We start from the raw sequence: 20,333 nt of genomic DNA, 5'->3' as shown, positions 1-20,333 counted from the left end.
GATCCCCCTGTCGGAGCCCCCTAGTTGGGAGAACCGACCCACAGACTCCTCCGTTAATCACGAAAGAGAAAGAAACAGAAGACACACAATCCATAACCAGGTTCACCCATCTACCATCAAAACCCATAGTAAGAAGCATTTTCCGCGGAAACCCCATTCTACTCTGTCATAGGCTTTGCTCATGTCGAGCTTTAAGGACATCATCCCCTTCTTCCCTTTACTCCTATGTCTCATCGTATGAAAAATCTCAAGCGCAATCAAGACATTGTCAGTGATTAAGCACCCCGGAACAAAAGCACTCTGGTTTTCCGAAACAATATCAGGGAGCACAGATTTGAGTCTTAAAACAATAGACTTAGACACAAGCATGTAAAGAACATTACACAATGCAATGGGTCGATACTCAGAAGTACTACGAGGATCTTTAATTTTGGGGATCAAAACAATGTTAGTGTTATTAACACGACTAGGGGAGATAGAGCCATGTAATATACTACTAACAAAGGCAGTTACCTCGTCTCCGACAATATGCCAAAATCTTTGATAAAAAATTGCGTGCATACCATCAGGCCCTGGAGCTTTGCAAGGCTAAGTTTATGGTAAAAAAAATATAAAAAAAATAATAAAAAACGCTTAAAATGTCTTGGTGCAAGAAAAATGTCTCAATTTATATATTTTGATTTGCTTCTTGCAAAATAAATGTTCGGTTAAAGTTTTAGGAGTCATTATGAGTTTATTACCTTATAGGGTTGTTCCAAACTAATTTTGTGTTTAACGAGATGCTATAGTACAGAAAAAAAAAAAATCAAAATTACAATGGTACCATGTGAAATAAGAATAACAATTGGGTGGGTACTAACTACTAAGGGCCTGTTCTTTTCAGCTTAATTTCAGTTCAACTCTGTTCAGTTCAGCTCCAATCAGTTCAGTTCAGTCCCTAATTTCCTTCTCTCATAAACAATTCAGTTCAGTTCAGCTCAGTTCAGTACGTAAATCGGAAAAAGCCAAAACTACAATGATACCAAATAAAAAATGCCTATAAATATTTATGGCTAGTTTAATATATTATATAGTACACTTTTGGTAAGCCATATCTAAAGTGTCAAAGACAAAGCTCATCACTTTGTATATCCCTTTCTTGATCTATCCTTTTCTTTGAACCTTAGAATTAGTCATCAAATCATAAAAAAAAATGAGCAGCATCAAAGTGAAAAAATCAACCATGGTGCGCCCTGCTAAGGAGACTCCGAAAGGTAGTCTTTGGCTATCAAAGTTAGACATGATCATACGTGCACCTTACTCACACACTAATGTTCTCTACTTCTACTCTCCTAATAATACAACGTCTTGTTCTAAATTTTTTGATACCAACATTTTGGAGGAGGCTCTTAGTAAAGCCTTAGTGCCATTCTACCCAATGGCGGGTAGATTAAAATTTAACGATGAAAATGGAAGGTATGAGATCGATTGCAATGCAAAAGGGGCCTTGTTTATCGAGGCAGAATCAACTGAATGTCTAGCCGATTTAGGGGACTACTTGAGGCCGGATTCTCAACTTAGAAAGGTGGTGTTCCCTAAATGCGAATACTCTGGAGGGCTTTCCTCGTTCCCTTTACTACTAGTGCAACTAACTCGGTTCAAATGCGGGAGTGTATGTCTTGGATTTGCACCACATCACCATGTAGCCGATGGATCTTCTCATTTTCACTTTTTTAACTCATGGGCTAGATTAGCTAGCGGGTTAGACCTCGATGTTTATCCGGTTCATGATAGGGCTACTTACCTTGCTCCTCGTGACCCGCCTCAAGTTAAGTTTCGGCACATAGAGTATGAGCCACCCTTACCCCCTTTAACCCCAAAGGGATCATCAGGTGAATATATGTTTCATTTCATTTCATCTATTAACTATTGTAATGTTTATACTTTGGATATCATATATTCACAATTATTTTTATTGAGGAAAACATTATATAGTGTCACTATTTTTTTTTTTTTTTTTTTTTGTGAGGAAAAGTTATTTTAGAAAAGTGATAAGTTAAAAATCAAAAGATACATAAGAAGACTTTACACAGTACATACATGTATGACAAAATTATGATCAAATTAAATTTAGAGCAAAGGCAATTTTTTCTTTTTATTAGATTTTAGAGAAAAGGAGATTGGGTTTTTTATTTTTATTTTTTATTTTTTTAATTTACATGTTGATATTCCGTATACAAAGAATGTTAACATACTCGGATACTCCCTCCGTCCCTAGTCCGGTCTGGTATGATCTGGCCAATTCTCAATTCTCAAATAATTTAGTTGGATTGGACATAGTTTACTAGTGTCTAATTTCTATTAAAGGTTTCATAAAATTAATACGACATTCACTATTTGATTAGGTGAGATGCTTATGACGGCAACAGAGTGCATTTTCAAGCTCACTAAAGAACAAGTTAACATCTTAAAGCTACAAGTAACATCTCGTCAAGAAGTAACAAATTACAAGCTAAGTACATTCGAGGTTCAAGCTGGGCACATTTGGCGCAGTGTATGCATGGCACGTGGATTACCCGATGATCAAGATGTCAAACTATATATATTGGTAAACGGACGATCAAGATTGAAGGACATAGGGCTACCACAAGGGTATTGTGGTAATCTCCTCTTTCATGCAATTTGTGTAGAAAAGGCAGGAGATATTACAAGCAAACCACTGTGGTATGCAGTGAAAAAGATTCATGAAGCAATAAAAAGATTGGATGATATTGAGTATTTGAAATCAGCAATTGATTTGTTGGAATCACGGTCAGATCTTATAGATATCTTTCATGGGCCACAAGCTACTATTTGTCCAAATTTGTCAATAAATTCTTGGGCTAAATTGCCTTGTCGTGAAGCTGATTTTGGATGGGGTGGACCTGTATTTACTGGCACAAATGGAACCAAATTTGAGGGAAAATCTTACATTGTGCCAAGTTCGGTTGATGATGGAAGTTTTTTTGTGACTATCAAGTTGTTCACTTCTCATGTCAAGGCTTTTAAAGAGTACTTCTACAACATTATTAGCAGCAAACTTTGAATTATTTTTTGTGACAACCCATTTTACATACACTTGGGTACATATAGAAGTATGTGCGTCCAACGATAGTTGTTTGTTCAATTTCATGTTTTGTGTGCACCTTATACCTAGGTGTAAAAAGCTTATTTTAAAAATTTGAGGGAGAATTGAACCTAAAAAGTATTTAATTTATTCTATCTCATCCCCTAAATCTTTCTTACATCATAGAGTAAACCTTATACTTAATGCTTATTACTTTTGTATTATCTATGGTTTGGCAACCCACTTGCATAGCTGCATTGCTTCGTCTCTCAAAATTTTTTATTTTTTATTTTTTATTTTATTTTTTTTTTGAAATTCAAGGTTAAAACAGACTGTGGCAAGTCTTGCACATTAAGTATGTAAGAATCGAACCTTAAATCATCTCTTCAAAGTATATTTTTATTTATCTAAACCACAAGCTTTTATAAGTCTATGTTAAAGGTGTCTTAGAGTTAACCTAGTTGATCAAACAAATTTATTAGAAGTCAATCCTCTAAATATCATAAATATTATTTTACATATTTTTTCTTCAGTCTAACATTCCGACTAGCACGAACAACACACGAGGTTAACAACTATTATCTCTATCCCGTCCAAAAAAAAAAAAAAAAAAAAACAAAACAACTACTAGGAAGGTATTAATTTTTAAAAAATCATTATAATTGCATATATATCCTGGCATATATGAGTGGACTAGCAATCTATCAAATCCCTTAACTCCGCTTTCAACATGCGGACCAACTAATAACTAACGTAGATACTTCGTCAACGTTCTTACAAAAATCCAGCTCACATTATATCAATCTATTAATTATATACGAAGTATAAAATGATTATAAGTTGGTCAAACTATGAACAAATCAAAAACGAGTATTTTAAAATCCCAAACAAACCATATACATTTAATACCTTTTATACTATATATACGTTTAGCTAAAAAGCTAAATAATAGACTTACACAATTTAACACATACATACAAAACTAAACTTTCATAAAAATGTCTTCATTTCAAAGAAAAGGAGCAACATATATGGTTATTATTTGCATTTTTCTAAATATTATTCTTATAAATATGGTTGAAGGTCGTGGTGGCGGTGGCGGTCGTGGGGGTGGTGGTGGAAGTCGTGGCGGTGGTGGAAGATCGAGTAGCAGGAGACCTCCGGTAATTATTGGAGCAGGAGGAGCAGGTCATCACGGATCATCTCAAAGCTCCCCTATTTATCAACCATCATTGAAGCTTATTTCTTTTATTTTTTCATTCATATTTTTTGCTATAACTTGGTAATAGAAGATATTCTATACATCAAATATAGTAACTAAGCTAGATGTTCATTTTTTGGATTTTTTTTGGCATATGTATATACCTTAAGCATGAATGATTGTATATTATTACATGGGTGATTTTGGGTTTTGTTTGAGAAATATGTATGATTCTACCTTACATTTAATTTGTTATTTTGATTTTCAATCGAAGAAATGATGATCAAATTTATTTGATGAGTACATCTACCTTAATTTGACTTTTTTGAATTCTGATGAAATTAAATATAATCCTAATCATTTACTTGTAGATCAAGTATTAGTGCCAACACCGCCCATGAATCGTGTAGAAATACAAAATACTTCGTATAAAAGTATTGATAATTAAGTCGGTCAAAGTAGGAGGTTTTTATCTTATCTAATACTTGTATGAACTTAAAATTATAACTAATCTATACTTTATTAGTATTTATTTATTAGTATTTAAAAACACAAACCAAAATTGACACATGTCATCATTCTTTCTCACCTTTCTTTATTCATTCTCCCTCCTTATGTTTTCAAAGAAATTCTCTTTTCATCTCCCCCTTTATTTCCCAATAACTTTAATATTTTGTAATCTTTATTTTAATTCAATAACAAATTAAATTTCCTAAACCTTCTCCTCTTCTCATTATTCCATCTATCAATTCAATTTATTCACATTCATAATTCATTTCTTTAATTTGACCCCTTATCTTCCCCCTCTTCTTATATAAATACAAATTTTCAATAAAGATTTTTTCACACTTATTAAGTTTCAAAAACTTAAAAATTAGATAAACATCTCTCAAAATTCTATGTGAAATTTCTACAACAATGAGGATGATGATTGAAAAGGGAAATATTGAGGTGGCAAGAATACTATGGAAATTCCATGGGATGACATTGTTTGCGTGTCATGGGGTTTTAATTTTGAAGATATTAAGCGCAATATAAGAGACATATATTGGTAAAAACTAAAGAAGAATATCATGCCTTCACATTTGATGTAAAAATTGTAAAATTATAATAAGTGTTTGGTATTAACAAAGTAGTTTTTTATACAAATTGTTGATTAATATATCATGCGATAGAGATATGATTTTACGATTTTAAGCTATTTTTTCTACAACTATTAGTCTATTACCACTAATTCATAAAATATTATAATATGTCAAAAGACGATAAAATAATTCATTCAAATAATTTGTAAAGGGTTTTTTGTTTTTTTTGGTGACAAGATAATTTGTAAAGTTTCAAATAAATTTATAACTTAAGCATAACCCGTGTGTAGAACGGGTCCAAAAGCTAGTTATATATTAAAACATTGCTCCTACCTTAATTGGTAAAGTTTTCCATCCACTTGCAACTCCACTTGTTTCCTTGTCTTTGTCCTCGTCTAAAAATGTGTCCACTGGATCATGTTGCATGACGTGTATGTAAGCTAATTCACACCAATTGGTGGTTGGTGTAATAGTGATGGGTGCACTTGGTAGGAAGTATTGCGTGTTCGATCCTCCACAGCAATAATTAGGAGGAGATTGGAACCTAACTACCCATAACTGAGCCTCGAATCCAGATTAACCTAAAGGCTGGACCGAGTAGAAATTTTTTTAAAACTGTAAGCTAATCCTTTAAGTAATTTTTTTTTTGTTCACCAAATTTTTGACAGATATATAATTCATACAGTTACAAATTAACTATATGTTCGGTTAGAGAGAAAGGAAAAGAAGAGAAAAAGAAGTATGCATCATCTTTTGTTTGGACTCCTTTTACAAGGAGAGAATTAAAAAGATCTACAGTATTTTTTTTCCTTCCTCTTTTTAATAAATCAAATCTCTCCCTTGTTATTGGATGGAAAGATTTGGAAGGAAAATAGAAGTTCATCTCCACTCTCCTGGCCTCCCTCCTCCCTTTCCCTTCCCTCTTTTTCCTTTCCCTTCCTTTTCCTTTATTATTGTTATCCGAATATAGTGTTATTCCATGTCTAGTTATCCACGATAGATTGAAACAACCACTTTTACTTATTAAACACAATATATTTTTGTTAATACAACAATTACAATAAAGATATCTAACTTGCTAGCTTAGAACTGTGTTGAGCCATGCAGACCTTTTGCTATGCATGTGTGTTTCGTGCTCAAACAAGTCGCACATGCTTTAATCGTCGTGTCAATCTTTCATAAATGGAGCCTTTCATATATAGTTTAGTCTTTACATAAACGAGCTTGTGCTCAAGAGAAAATGATAAGCAAGGTTTAATAGTAAAAGATGCTTAATCTTTCCCAGTTTCACCAGCTAGCTATCGCCTTAAACTTATAATGAAAAACATGATTTTTAAATAAAGTTTCCTTAATTTGTTCGTTTCATTAGAGAAAAACTTAAGGAGAAAATGGAAAATGAAGTAAAAAGGAAAGGAAGGATGGGAGGAGAGTATAAGGAGAAGTAATGAGTGAAGAGGAAAATAAAGGGAAATGGTTTTCCTTTGGATTTTTAGTGAACCGCTACCATTTTCTTTGCACTTTTTGTAAACAACTACCAATTAAGTTTTTTTGTTTTTTTTTTTAAAAGAAAACTACCACTATTTGAAAATTTGTTTAAGTATCAATACCATTTAACGCTAACTAATAAAAAAAACCGACAAATAGGGCCCACTGCACCTTAATCAAACCCTAACCACTCACCACTCCCCCACCGATCCACCCCCACCACTGACCACACAAGACCACCAACTCAACTAGCCCTTAGCTGTAAACCAAACCCTATCCAACCACCACTTCACCTTGACGTGCTCCATTCTCTCTCTTTCGTGCCTTGTGTGCCAATTCCACCACATCGCATCACCTCTTTTTTCACCTCAACACCCACTCACACTTGCATTATCAGGTGGGGGAGTGGTGGGTGGCTAGTTCAGCTCAAGTTCGAGGAGTAGTGGTGAGCGATTGATTTGATTTGGGTAGCAGAGTGGTGGGTGGTTGAGGTTTGGTTCAAGTAGGGAACTGGTGGGTGATTGGAGTTTGGTTTGGGTAGGGAGTAGTGGGTGGTTAGGGTTCAAGTGTGCCCTACAATACGGATTTTTTAACTCTTGCCGTTAAATGGTAGTTAAAAAAAAAATACACTTGAATGACAGTTGTTTTCAAAAAGTGCAAAGTAAATGGTAGTGGTTCACAAATTTTCCTTTTCCTTTCCCGAAGTGTAATTTTCCACCTTTAGAAAAATTATTTTCCATCTCTCAACAAAACAAACAATTAAAAATGAAAAGATGAAGGAAAATATTTATCTTTTAATGTTGGTCACTAAGTTCACGCTTGGTTCACCTTTTATCGCATTTTTGGTTGGGTTCCTTGATATGATTTGTGTTAGGTTGAGAGTGTGGAGAAAGGTTCAAGAAGGCTAAGGGGGGTTGCATAGCTTAGGAGATTAAGCTATGGGCTATTGTTTGGTGTTAAGCAATGGTGGATGACAAAGGGCTGACTTCAAATGGGCATATTTCAAGATCTAGAAGTGATATTGAGATGATTCAAGTTGGAGGTGATAGCTCGTCTCAAGAGCTTTCCAACGACTGGTCATAAGCTCGATTTGGTTAAGAATCGAGGAGTTATGACTGTTTTAAGAAGAGTTGTCCGCGCAGTGCGGGAGTTCGACCGAACTCATGAAGGTTCGGTCGAACCTAGTTGGCAGAATGTGCAGCCTTTTGATTTCTAGAGCAGGTTCGGTCGAACCAAGGAAGAAGTTCGACCGAACCACCTCATGTTCGACCGAACTAAGGGTTGGTTCGGTCGAACCATCGAGCCCCTGTTCAGCGACGCGATTTCTTTTATTTCGCTCGGGATGTAATCCTTAGCCGTTGATCTTCTTGTACTATATATATACTCCCTTATATTATCATTGTAGGAAAAAAAAAATAAGATGAGGGGAAAGATGTAGAGAGAGAGAGCCTCATGTAAACCCAAACACTTAGGGTTTGAGTGTTTGAGAGGGTGAGTTTGGGGTAGGAGCTTTCATGGTGATTGAAAGCTTGTAAACTACATTGTTCTTCATCATATTGTTACTCCATAGCGGATTGGTGGGTTTTTCTCCCGGTTCTCGGGTTTCCCACGGTAAATTATCCTTGTCTCGTTTATTATTACTTGTTTTTCCGTCTTCGTTGTTGTTAATTGTCGTTAATCGCAAACTTAGCTAGCACAACGTTAATCCCTTTCAATTTGAAGTTTAGTTTATAGTTTAGTTCATATTAATTTATCTTAGTAATTTTTATTTTTCCTTTGTTTCTTTCAATCATAAGACTGAAGAACTTATATATTCCGTTTGTCTAACCCTATGCTGTGAGGACATATAAATTCATATATTTTTCTATAAAAAAATTTGATATTTTGGTGATCTTAGCTATTTTATATATGATTATATTAATATTCTAACAGCTACCCTCTATCTGTTGCTAGTTGATTCAACAATACTTAAAAACAAATATATGATTTAGAACGAAAAAATGCACCATTACTATTTTTAACATATAAACGACAACAAATCTATGGTGTTTAATTTCCACATATCAAGTATAAGAATTGTAGAAGAATATGTCAAAATGGTTCAAATCAAAGAAATTGGAAAAGCCAATTTTAGTGTTTTTCGTTAATTTACTCATCATCCATTCAAATACAAGCAAAACATAAACTAACCAAACTTTATTACAACTCTAATTTCTCTTGAAAGAATTAATAAAACTCCAATTATATCCAACCTCCTTCCTATAATTACTCTTCTCCACAAATTAACCCTTCTCTTTTCCAATCTAAAATAAAAATTTACCTCCTAAAACAAACACCTTAGAAAAACACTAAGGTGAAAAAATAAAACTATCATAGATATAAAGTAACAAAATACCAAAAAAAAACGCCATTTCTTACAATGGCGGATTTATTATCATCAAATAATATGATGAAAATAAACAAATGTTCGGTTGTCTTGGTTACCATCCTTCTCCCATTGTTGGTAGTGCAATCAAAGAGGCCACCTCCTCTTACAAAGGACTACTACAAGAAATCATGTCCTCGTTTCGACGACATTATAAACGGGATCATAACAGCCAAACAGGCAGAGACACCCACAACAGCAGCTGCTGTGGTTCGAGTTTTCTTTCATGATTGCATGGTGGATGGATGTGATGGATCAACCCTCGTGGCATCGAACCATCTCCATGGCAAGGCGGAAAGAGATGCTGACATCAATCTTTCTCTCCCTGGAGACGCCTTTGATCTCGTGACTCGGGCTAAGACAGCCCTTGAGTTGGAGTGCCCTGGCATTGTTTCTTGTACGGACATTTTGGCTACCTCTGCTAGGAACCTTATTACGATGACTGGTGGTCCTTTCTATGAGGTTCCCCTTGGGCGTAAAGATGGTCTAGTTTCCCAGGTTTGATCCCGACCCCACCTATCTAATTGCGTTTCTTAATACATGCAACATTTTGACTTTCACATTTGACCATGTGTAACATTGATTATTAATTTTTAAAACATGTGTAGCTATTAGTCTATTACTACCTATTTCAGACATATGTTATGTAAACTTTGTTAATTGTTACAACAAAATATTTGGCAAAATTCCAACCATAACATATTACATTTTAACATATTGTATTTGTCTCTATGATACTAGGCCTCAAGAGTGCTTGGCAATTTAGCCCTTCCAAACATGACAATGACTCATATCATAGACATGTTCAAGATCAAGGGGTTTACAGTCCAAGAGATGGTGGCTCTTGTAGGTGCTCACACAATTGGGTTCTCTCACTGCAGCGAGTTCAGCAACCGTATCTTCCACTACAGCAAAACCCAACCCGTGGACCCAAAGTTGAACCCTAAATACGCTGAAGCGCTCAAAAAGTTATGTGCCAACTACACAAAGGACCCAACTATGGCGGCCTTCAACGACGTTATGACCCCTGGAAAGTTTGACAACATGTACTACAAGAACCTCCAACGTGGCCTAGGCCTCCTTGCTTCGGATCAAGCCATGGCCGAGGACCCCCGGACCAAGCCCACAGTGGACCTCTATGCTGCTAATGAAACAGCCTTCTTTAATGACTTTGCTAAGGCAATGTTAAAGGTGAGTATGTACAAGATTAGAACTGACAAGGATGGAGAGGTCAGGCACAGATGTGATTCCTTCAACAAATAAATGGGAACTTAATTATGAGATGAAAAGGAATTCAAATTAGGAGGAAATGAGAAAGAAAGTCCTTTATTTTCCTAGGAATGAGATGAATGTTGGACCTAAAAGAAAAGAAGTAACACACAACCAAAAATTTCATGTAATCATATTGTAGTGACATCAATTTGATTTTATTGTCATTTTCCTTTCTTTTTTTTTTTCATTTTTTTTTACATGTTTTTATGGTTTGATTTAATTTCTTTTATGTAACGTAACTTTCCATTGTAACCCAAAAGAGTTTTCATTTTATTTTTGTCGTACTTTCCTCTCACTATATAGAAATTATAGTATGCTTAGCTTCCTGTTAGAATTTTAATGATTGTAAAATAAAAAATATAAATAAATAAACCTTCTCTTGTATTAAAGTAAGAACTAGCCCCCTCTTCAAAATCAGCTCAAAAACATAATTTCACAAGTAGAGCTATCAAAAACCAACCCGACTCAAAAACTCCAACTACTTGACGGTCTCGATCAAATCCAAATTTACCCGATCCTGAATTTCAATCCGCATGGATACACATACACTAACCTAGCATAACTCAAATCTTATACGCCCCAGCCAATGTCGCACACCCAATTTGACAACCATACTAGTCATAAGGCTGCATGCAATAGTTGCACAATCGTGCAACTTGGGTTTGTGTCCGAGTTGCTACCCTGAACTGTAAGGTCTAAGCTAAGGAGCTAAGGAGTAACGCACCAGGGATTCAACATAATTAGTAACGACTTCTGCACATTGGTTCACTTGTCAAAAATGTCTCCTGTGTTGGCCGATTATGATTATGTAACTAGGTCTGCGTATGTGAATAATGATAAAAGTTGATTTAAATGTTAAACTTGGATTAAATAACTTGAAATATGAGATCGTCAATACAATCCAACAGAAACGCTCTAAAATGTTTGATAAGTCCAAGCAATATAACTCACATTACTGTTGTTAACCACTAAAAAGTTGAATCAACATCAGCAAAACAAGTAATGAATAAATCATGCATTTTTATAGAAGCTGATGCTTGGAATACATGAAAAAAGTAGTGTATAAAAAAAAGGAAAAGGAAACTACATGAATGAATATTACACTAAAAATGAATGACTAATGCTTTACAGGAGAGTTACCAAACAATTATGTAGTCGTATCGGCAACTGCATGACAGAGAACAGCCTGATGCATCTGAATCCAAGATATGCTTGCCCCATATCCTGAAATTTTGCACAAAATTGCAGTCATCGACATGGTTTCTTCATTTTAATCCAAGCAGCTGGATTAAAGACTCTCATCACACTCCATCCGTATATAAGAATCCCTAACTCTGAGATAAATAAGATATAGTATGACATCATCTTACAGCGCTCAGCAAGTCAGCATGACTTCCTCTTATCGGCCTTTAAGTGGATGTTGAACCATTTTTTCTTCTTCAGCCTTTCCCTAACAGGCTTCCTTTCTCTTGAGCTTGAGTAACCCTCTTCTTTAGACTCTTTAGCTGAACTCCTTTTGGTTTTACTTGAACTACGCTTCATCGGAGGAGCAACTGTATATGAGGCATGTATTTCATTTCGCTGTTTTAGGAGGTCATCAATCTGCAGAACATATTAAATGCATGAATGAGGTTGTGACTCTTTACATTAATAGCAGAAACAAATGAAGATCGAGCTTTAAAATGAAAAGGCTTCAATATACTCTTCAAACTTACCGTTTGCATTTCTTTTGCATATCTATTTGTCATCTCAGTAAATTGAGTAAGAACCTACACAAGTACACATGCAGAAACATGTAAGACAAGAACAGCAAACAGTTCAAAGTCTTCACACCCTACCCTATCTTTCCTTTTCTTTTTCTTTTTCTTTTTTTTTTTTTCCCTTTTTTTGGGTATGTTGATTTTTCAGTAGATTTATTCCCTGAGATAGAAAGCTCTATTGTTTCGTTCCTTGCATTATTCATACATAAATAAATAGAAAGAAAGAGGAGTGCTAGGAAATACTTCTCTGTATTCACTCTCAAACTTCGAGAGTTCTGCCCTTTTAGTTAACAAGTGAGCTTCCACTTCTCTAAGTTCACCCTTCTCTTTTATAAAAGGTGAAGCACAAAGAGCTTCAATTGTGTAGCTCATGCTTTTGAAAAAGTTATCACCTGTAAGCATGCAACAAAAAAAAATGTTTAGGTCTCTCCCAGCAATTTATTAAAGTGTCAGGATTCAGGATACATATTACAGTATTCATCCCATAATGAACTTCACATTTAGGTTTACCATAGACTAGGAATAGTTTGTTAAATTAGAGTAAAATTTTTTGTAGTAGTGTTTTGACTGGTCAAAACACTAACTGCTACCTCAAACGCTACCACCAAACATAGCCTAAATTAACTAATGTGGATTATTGATAGAGAAAAAGAGTTGTGAAAAAGTTGAGAATGGAAGAAAGATAAATGATGACAAGAAGTGCAACAAAATACAGCAGAATTTTTCATAGAAAATTAGAACCCTGTTCTCCTTCCCCTATCATACACCATACACTTAACCAAACAACCCAAAATTAACAATGAAACCCAAAATCAACAATGAAACCCAAAAATCAGTTCTGATGGAAATGTTAACACGGCTAAAAAAACGAATACACTCTGTTCCAAAGTACATGCAACACTTATATTGTTGGTAGCTTTTCACCATATTCTATCATTTATCTCTCTCACCATAATCCCACTCAAAATATGCTCATTTCTCTCTCACAGTCCCACTGGCTACTTGTATAATTATAAAAAATAAAAAAAACCAATTTCACACATTCTCTCTTCATGGTATCCATTGTTCTGATATTTGTTTATAAAAAATCAACCATTTGCCCCACTTGCACAAATATAATACTACTTCTGGCTCTCTGCAAAGTTAGAGCAGTCCCAACTCCAAAGTAATCAATTCTAGCAAAACCAACAAGGGGAGAATAGAAAAGGCCACATTTAAAAAAGTACCCTCACAGCATCCAAACCAAACATATAACTTTAAAATTCCTCAGGTCAAATTTCAGCTGCTCTCAATCTACAATAAAATAAATCTGAAGATAAGGGTAGCAGACGCTGGGAAAATAGTGGAGAGAAAGAATAAGAGACAACCAGAGTGGCAATAATGTTGGTTTATTTTTAACCATTTTAGGTAATAAAGAGGGGAGAGAAACTTTGAATCAATAGTAAAGGGTTTTGTAATTGGTAATCGGAACTTCAAATAGAATGCAAAAACAGAGGGATACCAAAGTGTGGATGATGTTGGGATAACATAACGAAAATTCCAAAGTGACAAGTGTGAAATTCAGACAGAGGCTTTCATGCAAAAACAAAGAAGCAGGTGCAAATTTGAGTATTTGACCATAATTAGATCCACTGACCATAAACTGCAAATACGTGTGTTCCAGCTTTCAATTCAATCACTTCACAAGGTTGAAATCCATCTAGCTTCTTAAAGAAGGCAGCATCTGGATCTTTTGCAGCTGCCACCTACAATATTCACAATACTGGGTATAACAAATGCATGCCTTATTTTGAAGTAAATAATTGAAATCGCAACAAATGATAGCTCACCGAACTAGCAGCACGGTCTAATCGATAAACAGGGAAACCAAGAAAATACATTCCAGCAGATGTGACCTTTCTACTCTTGGTGCTGTCTTCCTATGTTGAAAGAAGCAAGGCGTTAGCACGTTACAAAGACGAGCAAAATTAGCACATCCTTGATTCCTTTCAATTGACAAAATATGTAGTTGAAGTAAAGATTTAGACAATAAGGTCAACACTCAGAATTTTTATATTAAAAAAAAAAAAAAAAAAAAAAAAAAAAAACCAATTTATCATAAAAGATTGCAATTTTTCTTTAAATTTAAACCAATTTATCCAGGCCTACCAAAAGAAAATAGCCACTAAACCTCAAGTGGAATCATGCAATCATACTTGAAACAAATGTGGAATACCTGTAGAGCAAGACTTAAACCTCCATTTTCTTCTTGTTCAAAATACAGTAGCTGCACAAAAGGTATACATCAGTAAGCAACAATGATATTGTTATACGAAGTAGTAATTAAAAAAAAATTAGAACCACCAACAGAGATGAAGTCCAATGCCAGTGGGTTCCAACTAGAATACAGTTAGCAAAGAAATTCAGCAGCCAAATGCTTTAGAGCTACAATGAGCATTAATAATTAAGCAAGTTAACATTTAAATAAATGGAAATAAAATTCTGAAACTCAAACCAACAATTACTTTCATGGTTGAAAGTTGAGAGAGCATTTATATGTTTCTATGTTCCTTTTCCTGGACTGGCAAAGTAGAGAAAGTAGCAGAAAAAAATAACTACTCTTCAGTGAAGCCCAAAATTGCTTCTCATTACTCAAAAAAAATACAAAGCACTCTTAACTTCAAAAGCTCCAAAATTGCTTTCTACCAGTATTTTGATTACTTAGTGTAAGAGCAGTAAAACAAGAATGAGTGAGAAAGAAAACATAGATTAAGAAAGAACAGAGGCCCTTCAAATATCTCAAGCTTGCACATAGAAATGTGATACAGAGACAGATTCACTTATCAAGCACTAGAAAGCACATTATTGGATCTGATTAAAGGCAGACTCAGTTTATGCATCACCAGCCTTTTATTTAAATTTGACTGCTGGCTAGAATCTAGAAAATTCATGCCAGGTTGCAAAAGGCATGCAACATTCTTTTCAACACAAGAAACAACTATTTTTATTCAAATCAACTACCATATAGAAACCACTAGCAAAGAAAGTACCAAATTTAATGCTTCGCCAAACTTATGCATTGATTTACATAGTCCACTACTATATGCAAACTAGCAAAGGCAGTGTCTTGCTGGCGTAGCAGTTCAACACCCCCACCGTTTTTCTGATTTGATTTACTTATGTCTAGACTCTAAACCATCAATGCCAAGTCGCAATGGAGCATTCATACTTACATGCATAATATTATATGCACCACTAACAAAAGAAATATTACAGAAGCGTAGTGGTTAAAGGCCTAACACACACTAGGCTTGGTATAGGATTCCAAGATCAGTAGTTCAAGCCCTCACAGAGGCTAGACCAACTCTAGGCCTGAGAACTAGAGCGGAAAGGAAATAGTGCTGGAAGATAACACAAACCTTAAATTTGCTTTTATCAGATGATTGCACACGGCAGACAAGTCCACCTTGGGCCTCTTCTTCAGTTATTGAGACAGAATAAAAATGGGCAGACTGCTTTTCTACCTGTAAACCAGGTTGGAATTGAATAAGCCCAAGAAAAAGAAAAAGAAAAAAAAAACAAAACAAAAGACAGATAATTGACACTTCAGTTATCGAAACAGAATAAAAGTTTGCAGATTGTTTTTCTACATGTAAACCAAGTTTAAATTCAACAAGCACAAGAAAAAAGATCAAAAGAGAGACAATTGAAACTTCAATTGTACCTTTCTAAATAAAGGCTGGCCTAGTGGAAGAGGTGATACAGGTACCCTGCCATTTAATGCCTCTTCTAACACTGTGGCAGAGACTGTGGTCTTGATGGGCACACCAAGTTTGCTAAATAGTGCTGCGAACATTGTATTTACAGTTCCCAAACTTGAAAGATCAAGCTCAAGTTCTTGATTTTCAGATTCAACAGCCTAGTTTACAAATAAAACAAATTCACCCATTTGAAGAGACTTATATTGGAAAATCAAAGGCCATTCATATAACATTACATGCCTAGGAAGTTCCTAGGCGGTTGCTCACCTCAAAACCAGCTGTGTCATACTGGCGTCTTTTCTCAGGATCCGATAGTATGTTGTAAGAGAATGTGACCTCTTGGAACATATCCGCAGCCTTAGGATCATTTGCATTCTTGTCAGGATGATACCTGAAAAAAGTCACAACAATAGTCTTATTCAATTGTAATTGTAATCACTACAATCATATATAATAACAATTGTTATGGTTGTCATCAATAATACGTTTACTGGGCATGCTTTCAAGGCTGCAAATATGAGAATATATGAGCAACTCATAATGTAGCATTAATATGTCTTTCAAATTGCCTCATCTCCCTCAAACCCTGTCACAGGCTTATAACAAAGCTTGCGAATCAGGAACGGATATTGCAAGCTCCATTCAGCTATCTGGTCTATCTAATGAATAGAAAGACCAACATTACCTAATGTGTGCGCAATGTTTGCCTAACAATAAATACAAATACATTTATAAAAATAAAATAAAAAATAAAAAATACTACCTCCGTTACATATTAGTTGCAACTTTGGGGATTATTTGTGAGAGATAAAATATTCCAAAGTTGCAACTACTATGTAACGGAGGTAGTAAATAAAATAAAATAAAATAAAATAAAATAAGAAAAAAAAAAAAAAAAAAAAAAGCCCTCCTTCCCCCTAACATCACGAACCCACCAAATGCCGTTGGACCCACTAATACCCAGTGAACCCTCCATCCAAGCTCGCTCCTCCTTCCTCCCCTTGCTCTTTCTTACCAAGAAGCCTCATCTTCCTTAACCCACTACAAGTCCCAATAAAAGATCTGTCGGGGAGGAGTGCAGGAGTCTATGCCTGAACAAAAGATTTAGCTGGGGGCTGAATGACTGATAATGGGAAAGAAGATGCCTCTTTCCAGAAGGAGACAACCAACAAGGAGACTACGGGCCTGTTCACATTTACTTAATTTCAGTTCAGTTCAGTTCAGTTCAGCTCCAATCAGTTCAGTTCAGCTCCAATCAGTTCAGTTCAGTTCAGCTCTTAATTTTTCTCTCACATAAAATATTCATTTCAGCTCAGTTCAGTTCAGTTCAGTTCCAATCAGTTCAGTTCAGCAAAATTCAGTAAATATGAACAGGCCCTACATCCCAGTATCCCATTTCTATCTAGTATAGTGGAAAATAAGGAAGATTGCACGATTCAAGCAAAATAATCAAATATGCATAGCACAAAGTCCAACAAGAAGCCTTACACACTCTTCTTTTTCTGCTCAAATCATAATTATCTGAAATACTATTGAATTCTGACCACAAAGCTCCAGCCACAAGCAGTAACATTCAGCCAGCCTTCCAATAGAGCTTTGTAATGTTTGTGTGACTTTTCCACAACATTTATGCACAGACAAGGTCTCTACCATCACAAATTCATGGTATGGACGGGTTCATAGCATTCCAGGATATAGCAATGCGTGAGTTTGAATTGTCTCTCACAGTCTTATCACTAAACCATCTCAACTTGCCTCTCCTACAACCAGCAATGAAAGTTTAAGTACTTTCATCTCTTTAAAGAAATATACATATAGATTGATATATCCATTCTCAAGCTTTGTCAAGCCATTTTCATCAGTGTAAAAGCATACTGCTAGGAATTAACTAGCCTGTAAGTAAACTCAGAGTATAACAAAAGGATTTAGAGGAAGAAGAAGGATAAATTGTATTGATGTTTAGCAAAGATCAATCAATACACCTTTCATTCGAGAGGAAAGGAGCTCTCCCAAAACTAAGCCAAGCTCAACAATAATTTTCTGGATGATCATTACTCCTCCTAATGAGGTCTATTTATAGAAAAAGTCTCATAACTAACTCTAACTTATTCCTCAAGACACTACTAATAGGCTATGACTAATGTGCCCCTCCCTCAAATACTGATTCCTTGCACATACTTCAAGACTTTCAGCATAATTCTACTCTGACAATGCCAACATAAATAATCAAGATTAACACGTTCCAAATCCTCACACAGATATCAAGCACTCCCCATGCTGAAACTCGTAATGGACCGTAGCACCATCTCTTGTATAACGATCCTTTAAGATTGGCTTGTATTCCATGACAAGCAAACAAAAGATGAGGCTGAGTTTTGCTGATATACAACATACAATAAACAATATCCAATAGAAACAACAAAACCTTATTAGCTACAAAGCATTACGCTTTTGAACCCCCAATGTCATTAATTATGACACAAAAGGTTCAGAACGCAAACAATCAAATCTTCCATGAGTCTATACAAAAGCCTCGCACAAGTCTTTGATTCCAATAGCAGGCCATTTATCAATAGTCTTGGTCTCTTGGAAGCTCCAACTGGGAGTGATTGATGGACACTTACAAAGTAAATTATACCTTCTCCTTATATGAACAATGGCTACTTTAATCCTGTCTAGAGGGCTCAATGCAACCGTCACATACCCAATGCATTTGACTAACTACCACTTCACCTTAACACTCTTACATTTGCATATACAACAAATTACCCTCTATTCCTCCATCAAAAACCAATCTTTATTACATCCCACCATTCATTTATTTACCCACTAAAAATTAAACTCACTCAAAACACATTTACACTAATTAATTTCTAAAACTACAATAATTTCCTCTAATCAAAACCAAAAAAATCCAAATTCAAATTTCAAAATAAACAAAATTTAAATAAATCCCACAATACATGAATGAATCTTAGCTCAGCAATATATAAAAAATAAATAAAAAAAATATAAAAAAAAAAAAAAGATAAAATAAACCCAGACAATATATGCCAATCAAATCAAAAACCACAAATTCAAAAATAAATAAAACAAATTCAAAAATCAAATTACAACTAATTAAAATTTTAAAAAAAATAATAGTAGTAAAGAACATACTTAAGAGCTAATTTGCGATAAGCGGATTTGATTTCTTGATCCGTGGAGTTTCGAGAAACGCCAAGAACTTCATAAGGATCACGACGGAGCTGCGGTTGTTGTTGCGGCGGTTGTTGTTCTTGCTTCTTCCCGGAATTCACTCTTTCCGGCTTCGATTTCTGAGCTGCCGGCATTTTCGAAATCGATTTGCCAAATTCTCTCTCTTCCAACAAGAAATCAACCAACCCCAGAAAAAAAAAAACAAACCCTAGAAATCTACACTCTTCTTCAGAAATAGAAATCTACCCTTCGACATAATTATAGTAACAGACATAGTAGATTCAGTGAGATACGAATCATGAATAATAATTTTTGAAATGAAAAATTAAAATTAAAATGTGATTTTCGACACTTTATTTGGTTGAGAAATTATGGAAATTGAAATTTGGGGTTAATTGAAACTAATTTTCATATGCGTCACAAAGTTTGAGCTTAACTTTGAAAGAGAGAGAAAGAGAAAGAAGAGAGAGAAATTTTTAGTACGGAATAAAATTTAGGTGAATTTTTATTTTTTTTAATGGTTCATAAAAAGAACCTGAGCTTTCATTCAAATTTTTCAAAATTGAACTTGAGCCTTTAGTGTTTTGTCTTTAGAATTTGCTCACTCGCAAGATACACAAGTAGTTAAGATGACGACTCAACTTTTGCTAAAATTGGTGTTAAAACTTGACACGACTAAGGGTCTATTCTCATTGACTGAACTCGGTTGAATTGGACTGAACTGAACTGAACTCAGCTGAAGTGAACTGAACTGAAATGAAATGAATATTTTATAAGAGAAGAAAATTAGGAGCTGAACTGAACTGAAGCTGAAATAAATTATTTATGAGAAAAGGAAATTAGGAACTAAATTGAACCGATTGAAGCTGAATTGAACTGAAATTAAGCTAAAGAGAACATGTCCTTCTATTTACTGAACTGATAAGAGCTGGACTTAGGGCTTGTTCACATTTACAAATTTCAGTTCAGCTCCAACCATTTCAGTTCAGTTCAGTTCAGTTCAGCTCCTAATTTCCTTCTCTTATAAAATATTCATTTCAGCTCAGCTCAGTTCAGTTCATCTCAATTCAGTAAATGTGAAC

General features: G+C 34.9%; 2 protein-coding genes and 1 pseudogene across 3 annotated transcripts; 2 read left to right on the top strand and 1 right to left on the bottom strand.

Annotated features, from left to right (window-relative positions):
• The first annotated feature begins 1,192 nt into the window (after window positions 1–1,192).
• On the top strand, window positions 1,193–3,064 carry LOC145600706 (anthranilate N-benzoyltransferase protein 2 pseudogene; annotated as a pseudogene).
• Window positions 3,065–9,275: 6,211 nt separating this feature from the next.
• Window positions 9,276–11,020, top strand: LOC145602965 (peroxidase 41-like). Its single transcript, XM_081659103.1, has 2 exons — window positions 9,276–9,779; window positions 10,023–11,020. The coding sequence occupies exons 1-2, from the start codon at window positions 9,276–9,278 to the stop codon at window positions 10,542–10,544; spliced, it is 1,026 nt and encodes a 341-aa protein (XP_081515229.1). The 3' UTR covers window positions 10,545–11,020.
• A 460-nt stretch (window positions 11,021–11,480) lies between these two features.
• Window positions 11,481–19,762, bottom strand: LOC145600967 (chaperone protein dnaJ 16-like). Of its 2 annotated transcripts, XM_081656849.1 has the most exons (11): window positions 19,213–19,762; window positions 16,321–16,444; window positions 16,017–16,211; window positions 15,712–15,816; window positions 14,529–14,579; window positions 14,143–14,232; window positions 13,950–14,058; window positions 12,557–12,705; window positions 12,269–12,322; window positions 11,924–12,155; window positions 11,482–11,777 (listed from the first exon to the last, which is right to left on the bottom strand). In XM_081656849.1, exons 1-10 carry the CDS (start codon window positions 19,383–19,385, stop codon window positions 11,937–11,939), a joined length of 1,269 nt encoding a protein of 422 aa, XP_081512975.1. In that variant the 5' UTR covers window positions 19,386–19,762; the 3' UTR covers window positions 11,482–11,777; window positions 11,924–11,936. The 2 variants fall into 2 exon arrangements, with proteins under 2 accessions (XP_081512974.1, XP_081512975.1); XM_081656848.1 differs by having other exon boundaries at window positions 11,481–12,155.
• Between the last annotated feature and the right edge of the window lie 571 nt (window positions 19,763–20,333).

The sequence above is a fragment of the Chenopodium album genome, chromosome 21, assembly GCF_948465745.1.
Source record: "Chenopodium album chromosome 21, dcCheAlbu1.1, whole genome shotgun sequence".
Taxonomy (NCBI): Eukaryota; Viridiplantae; Streptophyta; class Magnoliopsida; order Caryophyllales; family Amaranthaceae; genus Chenopodium; species Chenopodium album.
Note: the sequence above shows the minus strand (reverse complement) of the source record. Positions and strands in the feature narration are given on the sequence as shown.